This window comes from Girardinichthys multiradiatus, chromosome 21, assembly GCF_021462225.1.
Source record: "Girardinichthys multiradiatus isolate DD_20200921_A chromosome 21, DD_fGirMul_XY1, whole genome shotgun sequence".
NCBI lineage: Eukaryota > Metazoa > Chordata > Actinopteri > Cyprinodontiformes > Goodeidae > Girardinichthys > Girardinichthys multiradiatus.
In genome coordinates this window covers 13,015,136-13,033,109 of record NC_061813.1, presented here as the reverse complement: position 1 = coordinate 13,033,109, position 17,974 = coordinate 13,015,136, and the positions used below count along the sequence as shown (strand labels likewise).

The 17,974-nt window shown below is 39.9% G+C and overlaps 2 protein-coding genes across 4 annotated transcripts in view; one reads left to right on the top strand and one right to left on the bottom strand.

The window, feature by feature from the left end:
- The window catches only part of LOC124858478 (leukocyte elastase inhibitor A-like), a 28,265-nt gene extending 24,522 nt beyond the window's left edge, over positions 1-3,743 (bottom strand). Inside the window, exon 1 of one of the 2 annotated variants that reach the window (XM_047350547.1) lies at positions 3,417-3,743. The gene's annotated coding sequence lies outside the window, so the exon portion shown is untranslated. Of the gene's footprint in view, positions 1-3,366; positions 3,384-3,416 lie in introns of those variants that run through there. The other variant, XM_047350549.1, reaches the window with a different exon arrangement.
- Positions 3,744-4,251: 508 nt separating this feature from the next.
- LOC124858477 (leukocyte elastase inhibitor-like) lies at positions 4,252-13,204 on the top strand. 2 transcript variants are annotated; one of them, XM_047350543.1, is made up of 9 exons: positions 4,252-4,360; positions 6,033-6,214; positions 8,966-9,106; positions 9,333-9,450; positions 9,934-10,076; positions 10,340-10,417; positions 10,983-11,069; positions 11,149-11,329; positions 11,446-13,204. In XM_047350543.1, the coding sequence occupies exons 1-9, from the start codon at positions 4,267-4,269 to the stop codon at positions 11,670-11,672; spliced, it is 1,251 nt and encodes a 416-aa protein (XP_047206499.1). In that variant the 5' UTR covers positions 4,252-4,266; the 3' UTR covers positions 11,673-13,204. The 2 variants fall into 2 exon arrangements, with proteins under 2 accessions (XP_047206499.1, XP_047206500.1); XM_047350544.1 differs by lacking the exon at positions 4,252-4,360 and adding an exon at positions 4,742-4,896.
- Positions 13,205-17,974: the final 4,770 nt, after the last annotated feature.

Genomic DNA, 17,974 nt, shown 5'->3' with positions numbered 1-17,974 from the left:
GTTGACTGCACACGAGATCCTTGCTTCAACCCTTTTGTGTCAGATGCACTAGTTTCACTCACTGGACAGCCTGAAGATCAGCATTCTATTCGCATTCTGCGTGACACTGGAGGTTCTCAGTCCATTATTTTAGCTGACACATTACCAGTTTCTGATCAGTCATCATGTGGATATAGTGCAATTCTACAGGGCGTAGAAATGGGCTATGTTCTTCAGCCTGTACATCTGGTATATTTAAAGTCCAAAATAATCTCAGGAATTTTCCCTATTGCTGTCTGCCCAGCACTACCTAACAAAGGTGTTGCATTACTGTAAGGTATTGATATTGTTGGCAGTAAGGTATCTCCTGCATTAGAGGTTTTAGATGTACCACAAAACTTAGAAACTGAAGATGAAAAGTCATCTCCCAACGTACAAATCCTCTTCTATCTGGAAAAGTTTACAGAACTCTTCCCATTAGCCAAGAATTGCGAGTTGCTGTCCCATCCGTAATAAGCACAATGTCACCGGGGACAAGATTGCGCTTAGCTCCAAGCCTTCTCCGACATTCCTGTAGCTGAGGTAAGTATTCTTTAACCCACCTTTTTCAGAACAAGTCAGACATACTGAATTTGTCGCCATCGTCTTCGTGCATACACATCTGCCTGCTGGAAATTTCGAGGTGGTAATGATGGTTGAGTCTTCAAGAGTAGCAGATGATTCGGTGTCAAGGATTCAAGGTCGAGTTCCATGCGAGGAATTGTCACAGATTTCAAAGGAGCCACTCGTGCTTTACCCATGAGGAAAGCACTATATACTTGGGAGTTTGCATTTTGTGATATTAAATAGGTTACAGTCCCACATCCATGCTCACTTGCGTCACAAAAATGATGCAACTGTGCACTGACCACTTCTCCAAAATCTGTTGGTTTCAAACACCTCATCAAGCTGATATGTTCAACAAGCTGGAGTTCTTGCAGCCAGTTTATCCATTCTTTGGCAGCGGATTCAGATATGATGTCATCCCATCCACGTGCCTTCTTGCTGAGGTCATTCAAAATTTTCTTGGCCACTAAAACAATAAAGCTCAATATTCCTAAAGGATCATAGATGGAATTTACGATGGACAAAATTCCTCTTCTGGTCAATGGTCTGTCTTTGATTATGATCTTAAATTTGAATGCATCTGACTGAATACAACATTCAACTCCAAGCACTCTCTCCACAGGCAAAGAATCTATGTTCATGTCCAACCTCTGAACATTCTTGGCTCGATGACTTTCAGGAATTTCAGCCAAAACAGAACATCTGTTACTTATAGTTCATCGTTAGGTACCCTTTCAGCAAAGCCTTTGATAATAAGGTGATCCATGAAGGCAACGTAGTCTGCGTAAAAGGATGAATCCTTTTGAAGTTTCTTCTGCAGCTGTAAAGCCCGCTGCTCCATAATCTTCTTGCTGTTTGGCATTATAAGATCCTTCTCCCTCAAAGGTAAGCCAATCTGATAATGACCATCATGTCGCTTTACAGAGCTTGTAACTGATTCCATAAATTTATGATCTTCTCTGGATAATCCATGGTGCTCCTCTGTGTTACATTCAGGAAAATCTGTCTTGAACTGTTGCTGCCAGAGCTCCTCCAAATTCACTACTGAGTCTGTTTAGTGTTAACTCTGGCAGCTCCTCATACACTGCGCATGCACTTTCTCCTGTAAGTGGTCCATTAACTGATTGCATAAGGACCGTCACCAACACTACGTATGACTTCCAGAGGTTCTAAAGCTTTAGGAACATTTATTCCGATCAACAACTCGATGTCAGCCTTTATCTCAGGAAGAGAAACATGTTTCAGGTGAGGCCAGGCTTGTATATCTTCTTGTGTAGGAATATTTCCTCTATGTACAGGCATGCACTCCTGGGTATATGTTTTAGGCAACTCACAAAAGTTGTCCTCTCTCAGCCCGGCCACTTCCAAACCCGTAACGAGATGGGTACTCACAATCTTTTCTTGTCCCATCGTCCTTAAAAGTATGAGTTTTACTTCCAGTGAGTCCCAGCTTGTGCATCAAGTTCTCTGTACAGAAGAATGCTGTACCCTGATCCAAACATGCATAAGTTGAAACAATCCTGTTGCCTTTTTTTGCTTTGACTTTCACTGGAACAATGGGAAGTTTGCAATCCTTATGACCAGCCCCTGTTAAGCCACTTGAGACCAGTGTGTTGTCTACTACAACCTTCGGCTTCTCATTCATCAAATCGGAGGCGTTTTTGTTTTCTTTTGGCAGAATGTGTAATACAGTAGGATGTTTAAGCCCACATTTTTCACAGGTTATCTGTTTCCTGCAATCTTTACTGATGTGTCCAATACACAAGCAGCCAAAACAGATGCCTTTCTCCATCAAGAAGCCAATCTTCTCTCTGTGGGTCTTTTGTTCTAATTGTGCACATGAAACCAGAGCATGTCCTTCTCCACAACAAAAACACTTTCTCTGTGCTGTCAGAATGTGTTCCTTTACTTTCACATGTTCTTTTTCCAGTGGAGCAACATCTATAGCAAATCTACTCCTTTTTACCTTAACATGAGGATGTGATCCTTGTTTGTTCACACATTTATTCATTGTTGATAATGGAGCATCACTGATGTTTCTAAATACAGGGTCACTTAAGATTTTCACTCAATAAAGTTGACAATATCAGTAAAGTTAGCTCTCTGGTTGCGTCTCTCCTGTAGTTCACAGGCTGTAGTCCTCCATTTATCCCGCAGTTTGTATGGGAACTTTTTTATGACCAATGATATTGACTGGGATGTCCAACTCATCCAGGTACTGTACTTCCTCCATTGCATTAGAACATCCTCTAAGGAAAAGACTGTATTCCTGAAGTAATGTTACATCATCAGTTTTTATTGGGGGCTGTTGGGATCCACAGCCATGGAAACAACATTAAAACTCCGGTACAAACTTTTCTGGAATTAGAAAGATTTGGCTCTTTTCGTTTTTAATAATATTTCTTTAAATATTATTTTAATAAATAAAGGCAGCTAATGAGACACCATTGAGAATTAGTCATCCAGAAGGGCGGCTACCGAGCTCTGTTCTGCGTTTTGGTCCGACCCACAGTCCTCCCCCGACATCATCACGCTTGTTGCATCATAACATCCACCGGTCACCAGTCATCCAATAAAACTGATCACAGCAGCAGTTTCATTTACAGCGTAAAAAAAATGTCACTTAAGATGGAAGGATTTTCATCACAACAGGATCCTTGTAAGCTCATTTGCACATCTCGGCAGGTAATCAATCTTCGTAGACAAGCAGTCAGCACTGCACAAGCCACATCCTTTGGCGTTCATGAACAGCTTTAGGCACTCATCCACAGGTGCGCTTACCTGGTTTCCAATAATGTTCGCAGTCTGCTGCTCCAAGAGTCTTAACATACCTCCGTATGATGTGTTGAAAGCCTGATTACTTTGATCCTCTTGTAATCCATCCTTTGCTTGCTGCCGATTCCTAATGCCGTTTTTATTGTTGACAATATGGCAGCGACTTCAGGAGACAAAGAAGCCGCTGAGTGGCTGTAGTTGGGCCGTTCCTTGTCCGACGCGCTCGTCATAGAAAAAGAATCCACTAAGGTCGAAAGTAAATGGCTTTTAATTACGATATTTAAGGAAAAATAAACAACTTAGAATAACGTGTCCAAACATATGACTTAACGAATACAAATCTCAAAAATTTCGATTGTTAGCGGTCAACAAAACATACAGCGGCCCACACACCCCCTCTCCTCTCTCCTGACACTCAGGCAGGTGGATTGATATGCCCAATCACCTGAACTCCGCCCATCTCCAGTTGACCCACACATTAACAAACAAACCGCAACAAAATAAGCAAAAAAACACAATTCCAAATCCAATCAAACATCTTACAACCAGCCCAATTTCATTTATGGCTCCTACAATCAGCCCTGTATAAATCTTAATCTGGTTGATCTAGTTGATTAATTGATTGTTATATCAAAAGCCGGATGATTTTTTTTGTTTTTGTTTTTTGCGCTCTTATAAATAATACAACGTCATGGCATAGAGGGTTACCACAAATGAATGCTTTACTAATAAAGCATTTTTTGGCATTTAAAAAGAACGTATTAAAACTTTTAATACAATCAGCTGATCTGAATGAGACCTCATCACGAAACGCCCACTTCTGACGTGAACGCGCACAGAGCATCATATCTAACCTCACGAGTCCTGTCTCTCTGAGCCCAGTTTTAGGTTCTGCTGTCAAAGAGGATGAACTCGCTTTGTTGTAGACCCTTCAAAAGCAAGTCAGAGAGAAACTCCAACAGGACTGTGGGCGAAGGAAATCTACTTTTGGAAACAAGAGGCAAGTATGATTTTCTAGGTGTTGCTAAAGGCAGGAGGGTTTTCTCCAGTCTACCTAACGATCAGACTTATGATGAACGGAAACTGCGTTTCTGTTTGACATGCTCAGTTATTATTAACGTTGTTGTTATTTTGCTTTCTGGCTACATTTTGTTATGCTTCCTGTAGAACTCATAACAGTGATGGTAAACAATCAAAACTCATTTCATTCAAGAATATTACAGCTTTGCTCATCTTTCCATTTACATAAATCGCTATCAGTATTTGTTTTCAATAGAAATTAAGAATTATTTAGTTGTTGTGCTTCTTGTTAATATTAATATTAGCAGAAGTAGTAATCAAAAAGCTTTTTCTCAGCTCAGGCCAAAGCCTTTTTTCTCCTACCCTTTCGGATTCGATACCCAGGCCATTTGCGGATGTTTATTTTCTGTGCGTAACGGGGCGTGTCGGCTTCTCAGAGATAAAAGCCCCGGTGTTTCAATCTACATCCTTCATGTGACTCCATCTTTCTGAGGAACATAGGACGAGCATCTGACGGTCAGTATAATATGTGTCATTTAGTCTATGAGAAGCTTTGTTTTTCGTTGTTTTCTGTCGCAACGATTTTACTGCGCTTTTACTCATTATTAGAGTTTTAAAATGCTCTGTGATAGTTTTTAGTTTATTAGTAGTTGTTTTTTGTAGTTTAACAACTATCTTCATATTGCTCGAGTGGTTGATTCACAAAAGAGTCTTCTGGGCTTAATCCATCTATTGTTGTCCATTTAAAACAAATGTCTGAGGATTATTTGCGTTGCGCGGTTGAAATACCATACCATATACCAACTATATTTATAAAGCACTTTAAACACCCACAGGACCAAAGTGCTATACAAAATCATAAAATACAATACACTCATAAAGTAGAGAAGGTGAAATATAGAAGCAGTAACAAAATAATTAAAATATAAACACATTGAAACAAAGTCAAACATCTCAGATTGTGCCAAAAGCCAAAGAAAAGAGATGGGTCTTAAGAAGGGATTTAAAAACAGCAAGTGAAGAGGCCTGTCTTCTGCCCAAAGGAAGGTCATTCCATAGCTTTGGAGCTGCTGCAGAAAAACCACGGTCCTCTCTGAGTTTGCGCTTTGTCTTTAGCAGCCTCAGAAACAACTGGTCAGCTGAGCTGAGGGAACGGAAGGGTGTGTAAAGATGTAACAGCTCAGACAAATAGGGAGGGGCAAGGCCATTAAGAGCTCTAAAAGCAAATAAAAGGATTTTAAAATGAATCCTAAAATGTACTGGCAACCAGTGTAAAGAAGTCAAATTTCCGAGTACCTGATAAAAGACGTGCAGCAGCATTTTGTACCCTCTAAAGCTGGGAAATGCATGAATCACTAGTTCCTATATAAAGTGCATTACAGTAATCCAGCCGCGTGGTCACAAATGCATTCAAAGTGCTGTCTAGAAAGAATGGGTTTTACTTTGGCTAGCTGCCTTAAGTGACAAAGGTGGGTTTTACAACAGCTCTAATGTGAGCTTCAAGCTTAAGACCAGCATCCATATAAATAGAACTAGTTAATTGATGGATTTGTCATTTGATCATTTTTTAGTGGACTTTGGTTTGAAAGCAGAATGAAACTCTTAATGCTAGTATAAAAAAACTTCCGTCCCGTCCTTTTATTGTCCTGCAGGAAAGATGGCAGCAGCAACCCCTCTGGCTACAGCCAACACCAGCTTCTCTCTGGCTCTGCTCAGGAAGCTGGGGGACAACGACAACACTGCAAACGTCTTCTTCTCTCCTTTCAGCATCTCCTCAGCCCTGGCCATGGTGATGCTGGGAGCCAGAGGCAACACATCTGCCCAGATGTCAGAGGTACAGCGCACCTTAACGTGCACACCTGCTCAACCTGTTTAAACCAGCGCATTAACATTAATTTAACATTTTTAATCAGCATAGTAGTGACTGAATTCCCCACATTTACTCAGCACCACTGAGGCAGAGCAGATACTCCAGAATCTATGAAGTGAGGTTCTGTTAAAACATTATCAGGTGTTACTACCTTGCTGCAATAGATGGTAGATAGTATAAGGCTTCAGTTACTTCTAACGATATACCTGGTTTTTTTTATTTAAGATTCAATATACATGCCACTCCCGCATGTTGAAGAAGGTCCTGCAGTGCTTGCCACAAGATTCTCCCAAAATAATTGACCTATATATACAGCGGTTGGACAATGAAACGGAAACACCTGGTTATAGACCACAATAATTTATTAGTATGGTGTAGGGCCTCCTTTTGCGGCCAATTCAGCGTCAATTCATCTTGGGAATGACATATACAAGTCCTGCACAGTGGTCAGAGGGATTTTAAGCCATTCTTCTTGCAGGATACTGGCTAGGTCACCACGTGATACTGGTGGAGGAAAATGTTTCCTGACTCGCTCCTCCAAAACACCCCAAAGTGGCTCAATAATATTTAGATCTGGTGACTGTGCAGGCCATGGGAGATGTTCAACTTCACTTTCATGTTCATCAAACCAATCTTTCACCAGTCTTGCTGTGTGTATTGGTGCATTGTCATCCTGATAAACGGCACCGCCTTCAGGATACAATGTTTGAACTATTGGATGCACATGGTCCTCAAGAATGGTTCGGTAGTCCTTGGCAGTGACGTGCCCATCTAGCACAAGTATTGGGCCAAGGGAATGCCATGATATGGCAGCCCAAACCATCACTGATCCACCCCCACGCTTCACTCTGGGCATGCAACAGTCTGGGTGGTACGCTTCTTTGGGGCTTCTCCACACCGTAACTCTCCCGGATGTGGGGAAAACAGTAACGGTGGACTCATCAGAGAACAATACATGTTTCACATTGTCCACAGCCCAAGATTTGCGCTCCTTGCACCATTGAAACCAACGTTTGGCATTGGCATGAGTGACCAAAGGTTTGGCTATAGCAGTCCAGCCATGTATATTGGCCCTGTGGAGCTCCCGACGGACAGTTCTGGTGGAAACAGGAGAGTTGAGGTGCACATTTAATTCTGCCGTGATTTGGGGAGCTGTGGTTTTATGTTTTTTGGATACAATCCGGGTTAGCACCCGAACATCCCTTTCAGACAGCTTCCTCTTGCGTCCACAGTTAATCCTGTTGGATGTGGTTCGTCCTTCTTGGTGGTATGCTGACATTACCCTGGATACCGTGGCTCTTGATACATCACAAAGACTTGCTGTCTTTGTAACAGATGTGCCAGCAAGATGTGCACCAACAATTTGTCCTATTTTGAACTCTGGTATGTCACCCATAATGTTGTGTGCATTTCAATATTTTGAGCAAAACTGTGCTCTTACCCTGCTAATTGAACCTTCACACTCTGCTCTTACTGGTGCAATGTGCAATCTATGAAGACTGGCTACCAGGCTGGTCCAATTTAGCCATGAAACCTCCCACACTAAAATGACAGGTGTTTCAGTTTCATTGTCCAACCCCTGTATATATATATATATATATATATATATATAATGCCCAACTCTCTAAATATTCATCTTAATCTGGACAGGGTTTAAATCCAGATTAGTTGGACCTACATTAGTTGTGGTTAGAGGAACATCCGATGTCAAAATAACCAATTGTTAACAACAAAAATAGTCTGTTTTACAGCGCTGTACTTTTCTATCAGAAAGTTACTTAAGATAAAAACACTTTGCATCTTCTGTTCTCAGTGTGTTTCACATAAGACGATCATTAGTGAAGTACTGCCTCCTACCTTTACTTGGTAGCAGCTGTGTGCATACAAAACTGTTACAAGGTTCCTGTAATGGCAGTTGTCTGACCTGCTGATACGTTTTTGAGACCGGAGTTCGTGACTGACCGATAATATCCCAAGGTTTGGACATTACCATCTTCATCCTGAAACATGGCGGCGGTAGCATCATGCCATGGGAATGCTTTTCTTCAGCAGAGACTGGGAAGCTGGTCTGAGTTAATGGAAGATGGATGGAACATGTGGGAGGCAGCAATAAGCATAAGACTGTCGAGGACAGTAACCTTTCAGCAGGACAATCAACAAAAAGATCCAGCCAGAGCTTCATGGGAATGGTTTAGATCAAAGCATATGTATGCATTCCAGTGGCCCAGTCAAAGTCCAGATCCACAGCTGTAATTCTGTTACAATGAAATGACTGAGTAGGCTGAGTACACATGAATGAATGCCACGTTTTAGATTTCTATTTGTAAAATAAAAATAAATATACAGTGACCTACATATCTTTAACCTGCCCTTTACAAATTAGGTAGTACTTTGTTCTGGGCTATGACATAAAATCAGAATAAAACACGTTAAAGTTTGTGGGTTGATGTAAATACATTCAAGGCATATGAAGACTTTTGCAAGGCATGGTATGCTACATAAATGTATAACTTCATCTATTAAGTGATGAGGCAAAAACTCAAGATGTTTTATCTCAACTTTATTGTCTTTACCACTGTAGTTATTCTTTATAGTTCCAATAAATCCTCTCATCACTTAATAAACAAGATGACCATGAAAACCAGTCTGTTTTCTTATGTTGTAGAGTGGTCTGTGCATGGTTCAACAAATCCAACTGCATTATTTCATCCGCAGACCTTGAAAACCCTGAATATTCAGGACGACGTCCACTCCAGCTTTGCCCTGCTGCTGAGAGAGCTCAACAAGCCAGGTGCTCCATATGCCCTGAGTGTCGCCAACAGACTCTACGGAGAGCAGTCCTACCAGTTTCTTCAGGTATGTGTGGCAGTTTCCTTTCAGCACTAGTGTGTGTGTGTGTGTGTGTGTGTGTGTGTAAATGTTCCTGAGCGTGTGTGGCTTTGTCTACACATTAAGACAGATTGAATGAAAGGAGAAAAGAGGAGAGCTTAAGCCCTTGGAACAGTGGAGTAGGCACCAGATCAGGATATGAGTCAAGCAGTGATTGTGGGAATAATTTATAATTCCAGCTGCTTTGTTTCAGGATTTCCTTGAGAAAAGTAGGAAGCACTATGAAGCAGAACTGGAGACGGTGGACTTTTCCAAAAACTCCGAAGCAGCCAGGGTCAACATCAACAACTGGGTGGAGAAGCAGACACAAGGTGGATCAGACACACTCCTCATTGTGTCCCTAATCCTAAATGCACTAGAAAAAGAAATTAAAGTTTAGCCTGAACAAAGCATAAAACAATGAATTAATGATTTTGTTTGAACAAATTAAATTTCTTTGTTTCCTGTTATTTAGTCCCACCTTTGCAGTTTTTCCATCATTACATTAATTTTCATATTTAATTACTGTTGAAAGTTCTAAGCAAATATTATTTATGCATCTCTTCCTTTTGCTTTTAGGAAAAATGCTGTTGGAATGAAGATAGTTTTTTTATTATTTGTGATCATTTATTTGTTTTTTTCTGTATTTGTTTCTTTTTGTTTGTTTCTCATATCGGCTTAATTATCTACTTGTTTTTTCTATATTTTATTGATGTTTGTTTGTATACTTATTTGTTCATTTTGTTTATCTATGCGCTTAATTAATGTGCTAATATGTTTCCATATGTCTTTTCTTTGCATTTGTTTGTCACTAGGTAAAATTAAGGATATCCTGGGTATGGATGCAGTGAGCGGGATGACCAGGTTGGTGCTGGTCAATGCAATCTACTTCAAAGGCAACTGGAACAAGCAGTTTCAGGAGAGCTCCACCCGCGAGGCTCCGTTCCGAATCAACAAGGTAACGCTGCTGCTGGACAAACCTCTTCTGTTCAGTAACCTGATCTCAGTCTGTGTGGAGGAGAAGGACCCATCAGCTCAGTAGACTAAATTTGTTTTCTTTACAATGCAGAAAAATATTTCAAGTTGACATATGTTTTCTTTGTATGTTTTCAACACTTAGGTTTTTTTTTTGTATACTCTATATCTCATGTAAATATAATCAGCAGCTTTTTTACTGACCTGCAAGCATACAATGTCTTGTTCTGTCTCTCCTGTTTTTAGAATGACACAAAGCCGGTGAAGATGATGTACCAAGAGTCAAAGTTTCCCCTGACCTTCATCTCTGAAGTCAACTGCCAGGTAACTGCAGGAAGTCACAGCTTAGGTGGGGCAAGGCAACTTTGTGCAAAGTGGTCGTAACATGGCCACTTTTGAATGAGAGCCAACCCAGCAGAAGTCCTGTTTGCAGCGATTTATGCAAGAGAAACGGCAAACGTGGAAGAAGCCCTGGTCAGATGAGACCAAACAAAAACGCTACATGTGGCAGAAAGCTAACAATGCTCTTTTATTAAGCATAAACCCTCACTGGGAAATATGGTGGTGGCAGCATCATGCTGTGGTGATGCTTTTCTTCAGCCCGGACAGGGTGTTGTTGATCTGTTGTCTAAAATCCCAATCCAAAAAATTACAGTTTGAGGTTCTAATGTCAGAAATTAAAAAAGGCTCAAGTGGTAAAAATATCATTGAAAGGCAATGTATACAGATCCAAGGATATCAAAGACAGTTTACTAAGAACTATTAAGTTAGTTATCTATAACTAAATACTGAATAGGGGTTATAATACATTAATACTCAAGTTAAAATAGTAGTTGAGACCTTTACTTCTGGTGTTTTACTATAATATTTTAAATCCCCTGTTTAACAGATCTTGGAGATGCCGTACAAAGGGAAGGAGCTGAGCATGCTTATCTTTTTACCCTCTGACATGGAGGGTACAACTGGTCTGGAGAAGGTATGACTTTGGCATGCGAACCCAAACCCAGACCTACAAAAAGAGCACAAAGAATTAATCGATTTGTGTCCAAACTCAGCTGGAGCAGGAGTTGACGTATGACAAGTTCATGGAATGGACCCGTCCAGACATGATGAATGTAAAGGAGGTCGAGGTGCGCCTGCCTCGGTTCAAGATGGACGAAAAATATGACATGAAGAACGTCCTGATGAGCATGGGCATGGTGGACGCCTTCGACCAAGGAAATAGTGACTTTTCCGGTGGGAAACGGTTCTAGACCTTCCACTCACACATGATCCAGCATCTGATGTTTTTTCCGACTCCCTGTGTTAGTCTGGTATCATCTAAACGTTTCTGTCCCTCTCTGCTCTGACAGGCATGTCTCCTGCCAATGACCTGTTTGTGTCAGAGATTTACCACAAGGCCTTTGTGGAAGTAAACGAGGAGGGAACTGAGGCTGCTGCTGCCACCGCCGCTGTCATGATGCTGCACTGCGCCATGATTCCTGCCAAATTCATCGCGGACCATCCTTTCCTCTTCTTCATCAGACACAACCCCTCCACGACCGTTCTCTTCGCTGGTCGCTACTGCTCACCCGTATGAGCACCGGTCATTTAGAGCAACGTTCCTGATCAGGAGGGAGGTTACAACACAGTTAAAACAGCAGTGAAATTAATTGGACCGAGGAAGCAGAGTTGGTTCAGAGCTCCCTCTTGCTAATCCCTCCTCTGGTTTCCATCCTGTAAATTTAACACCAGTGCATACAAGTTGGATAGTTTCCTCCTTTTATGTGCCTTGCTAAAATGTCAGTTTCTCACACTGTTTAACCCAACATTATCCTTTGCAGGTTGTATTTGTCCATGTTTGTAATGCCTGCATAGCTCTGTTTGCTGCAGCTACTTTATATCATGTGTCCTTTTTTAAGGACTTGGCTTTTCATCAACTGGCAGCATAAACACAACTTAACCCCATGGTTGCAACATCATTTGCACTTCATCTTCACAAAATATTAGAATAAATAATTGATTACACTTGATGCAGAACCAAAGAGAAGTGACCATATGCATGAAGCTTTTCTGGATTTTAAATGACAAAAAAAGGTTTGACTTGCAAACCTGCTGTCTCATATAGTTTATTTGAAAGCAGACCTTGTGGAATAGAGTAAGATGTGGTAAATGTGACATCAAGGATGTTTTCTTGCCACTGGGGGTGGGCAGCATGGGATTCTCACTGTATAAGAAGCTTAAATTCTGCAGTATTCATACAAAATATTTAAACAATGTAAAAATGTAAATTGCTTTTATTTAAGGCAGAGAAACAAATTATTCCAACTGCTGCACAAATAATGTAACATTGATGTTAAATTATTTAAATTATTATTACTTAAATAATTTTTATAGTTTATTATATTAAAAGTAAAAATTGATGATATGTTGCAGAAAGAAAAGTGGTCATACTCTGTACAACTAAGCCAAAGATTATTCATACCCTCAGCATATTTAGATTTATTTTAATCTATTCATTTTTACTGATATATTTCCTTTGACTCAAAGTAATATTAACATCCAGCTCAACAAGAGAATTGACTTAAATCTGTGGATAGAGCTAAAGATTAGGGTGGTGGCCAGGGGGCCTTCCAACCTCAAACATTTGGAGTTCATCACCAAACATCAATTGTCAAAAATACCAGTGGAAACTTGCATGGTCAGCAGTTATTCATAGAAACATGTTATTTATTTTCAGACCATCGTACGTTGCTTGATTGTTTTTTGAGAGACACCAATCCCATTTCCTGTCAGAAAGAAACTTCTTGGTTGAACTGAAATAAATTTAAATCTAAATCTACCAGGGGCTTTGAATAATTTTGGGCTTAGTTTTAAGTAATTGTCATTGTTCTGTGTGTCCCAAGGTATGGGACAAGCTCCACCAGAGCTTTTGAATCTAATAGATGATGAGATGAGGGGAGCAATTGATAATGTTTTTGTTAAAGCTGCTTTCCAGACCTTTCTGTACAATTAAAGTTGCTTTAAACATAGTTTTTACTTATAAAACAGCATGCCAAGGTCAATTTTTGTAATATTTGCTTTTTTTTGTTGCAAAATACTCAATCGAAATAAAATCTACCCTCCTAAAAACAAACTTCCACATGCACATCTCTCACATAAGGCATAATGCAACTCAACAAAGTTGTTCGGAGTATGTCAATTTGCATAATCCCATCTCAAAAATGTAGGAATTGTAGAATATAAACTATCTATGTGTGTAATGTAGAATATAAACTAACTATGTGTGTAACCTGTGTGCAGATATAGGGGAGTCAAGCTTAATTTGGAAGATAATAAGTCCAATGATTTCTAATGCAAAATGAATACATACAGAATAACACAAAGAAAGAAAATTTATGTCATTACAAGTTCCAGTACATCTTTATACCATTGACTTCAAAGCTTACTGACTGTGCCTTCCCCTTTTTGCAGTCTGGTGATGTAAATCAGCCAAGCTCCCTTGTGGTATCTATACCATGCCCAAAAGTTGACATTTATTGCTTTATTATCCCTACAGCCAGCTTTCACTGCTTGCAGCTGCTGAGAACCTCCAACCTCTGTTTCACCCCTGCTCCATCCTGACTCCTGCTGTGATCTGTGATCTCTCCTCAAGGCTCACTCATGTAAAATCTCAGTTTAATGTTCCCACATGCAAACTAAACTAATATCATGAAAGTACATGATTTTAATTCTCAACAATTCCCCCTTTTGACCTCTGCAAAAGAGGTCAATATTCAAAAATATAGGAATGATAAGTAACAAATGCACACCAAAAGATTAGTACTCTGCGAAGTGACAAAGGTAAGCCATGAATTACAACTGGGTCATTAATTCCCAACCTTCAGTAACAACATTTTGCATCATATTATATGGAGTTGCATGAGTGCGTGCCCTTGGCGCACTTCAGTCACTAGTCCGGTTTTTAGCAGAAGGCAAGTTTTCAAACATGAGCGCCTTCCTATATAGCGTCCTGTGACGTCAGACTTGGGACGCCCAGTCATATCAGTCGCAATGCTCGATGGGATATGTAGGAGCGGGCTGTCCTGGGTACAAAATGGCCGATGCCATTGGAGGGGCACAGTGACGTCCAACAACGTGCAGATAGTCCAATACTCAGCAAACAAGTTGTCCAACAAGTAACAACAGTCAGTCAGTCAGTCATTTTCTACCGCTTATTCCATAGTGGGTCGCAGGGGAGCTGGTGCCTATCTCCAGCAGTCTATGGGCAAGAGGCGGGGTTCACCCTGGACAGGTTGCCAGACCATCGCAGGGCAACACACAAACAACCATGCACACACTCATTCATACACCTAAGGGCAATTTAGAGTTACCAATTAACCTAACAGGCATGTCTTTGGACTGTGGGAGGAAGCCGGAGTACCCGGTGAGAACCCACGCATGCACGGGGAGAACATGCAAACTCCATGCAGAAAGCCCCCAGGCCGGGAATTGAACCCAGGACCAGGACCTTCAACAGTGCTACCAACTGCACCACCGTGCAGCCCCACAAGTAACAACATTTCGCATCATATTATATGGAGTTGCATGAGTGCGTGCCCTTTTTCTATGGTTGACGTTATGAGTCTTACTGTGGGTGTCTTTGGGATGAATTAGAGCCGAGGCTTCAATTCTGCTTTTCTCATCAAACTGTTAACCCAACCCTAAACCTTGTGGAAGATGTCTACAGAATAGCTAAAGTTGCTATGGCTGGCAACTTTGGGTCCATCAACAAAATGGACCTCATAGAATAAGAATAGGATGTCATCAAGTTCATGTACATGTAAAAGTGGACATACAAATACTTTTAGCAATATAGTGTATTTGCACAACTTACAGATATTGATGGTAGAATTGTGACAAAGGACAAGGTTGTTCCCAATTCAAAAATGTCTAACCAGTTTCCTGTTTTAAGTTGTTAAGTGGACAACACATTAGTTGTACAGATTTCAAGAAACTGTAAAAGAAAAAAAAAACATTTGTTCTTTAGAAAGGACCGAAGGGTTTATGAAGCTTCGTAGTAGAACCAGATAAAAATAACCGTCATTAGTATCTTTTCAAATAAGCCAATTCCCTTTTCTGAGTAGAACAGCAATTTCTCACATTGTCCTTATCTAGGTATAAATTGCTGTGGTTTTAATGTCCATGTGCTTGTGCCTAAAGTTTTCATGGAGTTTTATCATACCTGGTTTATGCGTACATAATTAGTGTTTCTGCTGCTTGATGGTTAGTACTTATATTTGTTCTTTAATAATGTATTCATTTCTTGCTCAACCACTGGTGAACAGTACCTGTTCCCATCTTAATCTGAACTTTAAAAACACAATACCACACATGCAAAATTTAGAGCTGCTGCAGGTGTTCTGAAGAAACTATGATAATATCTAAAGTCTGTTAAGGCAGATATTTTAGGTTTTTGTTTTTATTTAAAAGTGACTGTCAATTAGATTTATCTCAGTGTTTGTCTCACTTTGGTTCTCTATAAAATAATTAAAATCCATTTCACAGACTGGGTAAAAAGAAAACTGTAAACACCAACGGTCCTGCTTGGAAAGTGGATATGCTAATGTGACTGTAGTAGGTCAGACTTTAAAGTGAGACATGCTTACAATAGCTAAATGTTACATAAAAGCAGGGCATGATCAAACATGAAAATAACATGTTTGTGTAACCAGATTTATAGAGCCTGATGTGTGTGAATGCATTAAAGATCATTGAAAGCACATATGTATTATGGAGGCACCTGGTTATTCTGTGGGTTGTCTTGCCATGTGAGTCTTGAGTGACTCAGACTCTCTGGTACGAATGTCCCAGCAACAACTTATAAACCAGTGAGTCTCCACACCAGACAGTTAGACCTGCGGTTGAATTATGGATGAAAGTTGTCTTCTTTTCAGGCACTTTGGTTCACATATTTTTTCTATTTGGGATTTAAATATATTTGAGATAAAGTCAAAAATTACTATTTTTGCATATTTGTCACATTTAATGCTACAGATAATCAAAAATGTTTTATAATTGACAAAGATAAACTGAGTAAATACACAATGCTATTTAAAGTGATGATATTTTGTTTTTATTAAGGGGAACAAAACTATCTCAATCAATAACCCGATGTGAAACAATAATTGGCTCCTGAATGTAATAAATGGTGGGTGGCCACAACTTTCATCAAGCGCCTGGTACATCAGGCATAACTATTGTGTTTGGCCCACTCTTCTTTACAAAATTAATTCAACCATACTGGAGGGTTGTTGAGCATCCTATTTAGGAAGGTTGAACAAATTGTTTAAGGTTATGCCAGAGAATCACAATGAGATCTTAGCCACTTAAAGATCTTTCTTTGGAAAATCCTGAGGCATATTGATGGCTGCGGGCAGGAAGGATCTCCTGTAGCGGTCTGTCTTACAACAGATTTGAAGAAGTCATAATCACAGTCAATTTATCATTAAACAAGTGGGGTAATTTATTTTTCCCAAAGTGCTGCGCTGGTTTGGACCTTAATAAATGTATAAAGTGTGTTTTGTATCTACTGAGGTCATCTTTGATATTAAAATCCGTTTGATGATCTGAAACGTTTAGGTTAGAGATGATGCAAAAAAAGATGAAATCAGTAAGGGAAAAATACTTTTCCACAGCCCTGTACTTTCAAGTCACTAATTGTGTGGAAAAATCAGATCAGAAGTCATACAGGAATCATCTGCCAACTAAAAGATAATTGTTGCTTTGACTTGATTTGCATGCAGGGTTTTACAGTTGAAAGAGCTTGTCAATGAAAACATTGGCTTCCTGAAAAAATTCACAACCTCCTCTATCTAATCCTGCAAACATCCAGGACCTATCTGACCTCATGTCACCTTGAAGGAAAAATAGGAAAGCAAGTCCAGAAATACTAGAAGCTCCTCTCTGACATCGAAGCCAGAACACCATGGCAAAAGTGACTGCACTTGCCTTGCATGCAATAAACCCCTGCTCCTCAACAAACTTTGTCCAAGTCTGAATGGGACATAAAGGTAGAGATGCATTCAGGCAACAGTGTAGAGAGACTGTAACAGCTAAACAGAGACAAACATAAGGAAAGTCTTGCAGGCGTGCAGGGAGGTTAATCCCAACTTATGTCCCTGTGCTCAGCTGCTCTGACACTGCCTGGGGCTTGCCTCAGGGCCTCCACACACAGTGGGCTTTGGCAAAAATCAAGTGTAGGGAATAAACTGAGTTCACTTACAAACAACAGCAATTACACATAAATACTTATATCCCCACCTCGTTGCTGAAAAGTTTTTCAAACATTTTATTTGGAATTTTTTCACCTTAACATCAGTTAAGATATTTTAAATAAAGCAACATAAACAATTTAAAGTTGGCTTATTTTGGTTCTTTTAACAGGTACGTTTGCTGTATTAGTGGTGACATTCAAGATTAATTAAAACTGATATCTAGAAGGCAATTTATGGCATGGTGTTTAATATTTTACTATATTTTTACTACTATTAGTATTTCCGATTTTTAGCGACGAGTAAAAACAAAGTGAAAAACAATCTTTTACCAACTGATAAAAGAAATTCCAGCTCTTCTGCAAGGCTTAACCTTACAAAGAAGGTAAAGAAACTGATAAAATTATTGACAATATTTACAAGACATTTACAATATTTACAAGAATCCTTTAAATCTATCTGGTAGGGAGATGATATGAAAATATAAAAGGGAATAACTGTCACCACAATTTTCCTCACTTTATTACTCCACCTTCAGGCTGAGCAGACTTACCTTTTTTAGCATCTTGGCTCAGTGTTTAACCTAGGCTGCTTATCACTTTGGGTTCACCTTAAACCGTCAGACAAGATGCCTCATTAAACAACAAAG

What these genes read in the sequence shown, in the direction of transcription:
- LOC124858477 (XM_047350543.1), top strand. Translation starts at nt 4,267, where the DNA reads ATGAACTCGCTTTGTTGTAGACCCTTCAAAAGCAAGTCAGAGAGAAAC. An exon ending in CTCCGTTCCGAATCAACAAG is followed by an intron (nt 10,077 to 10,339) that starts GTAACGCTGCTG and finishes TCCTGTTTTTAG; the next exon opens with AATGACACAAAGCCGGTGAA. An exon ending in AGGAAATAGTGACTTTTCCG is followed by an intron (nt 11,330 to 11,445) that starts GTGGGAAACGGT and finishes CTGCTCTGACAG; the next exon opens with GCATGTCTCCTGCCAATGAC.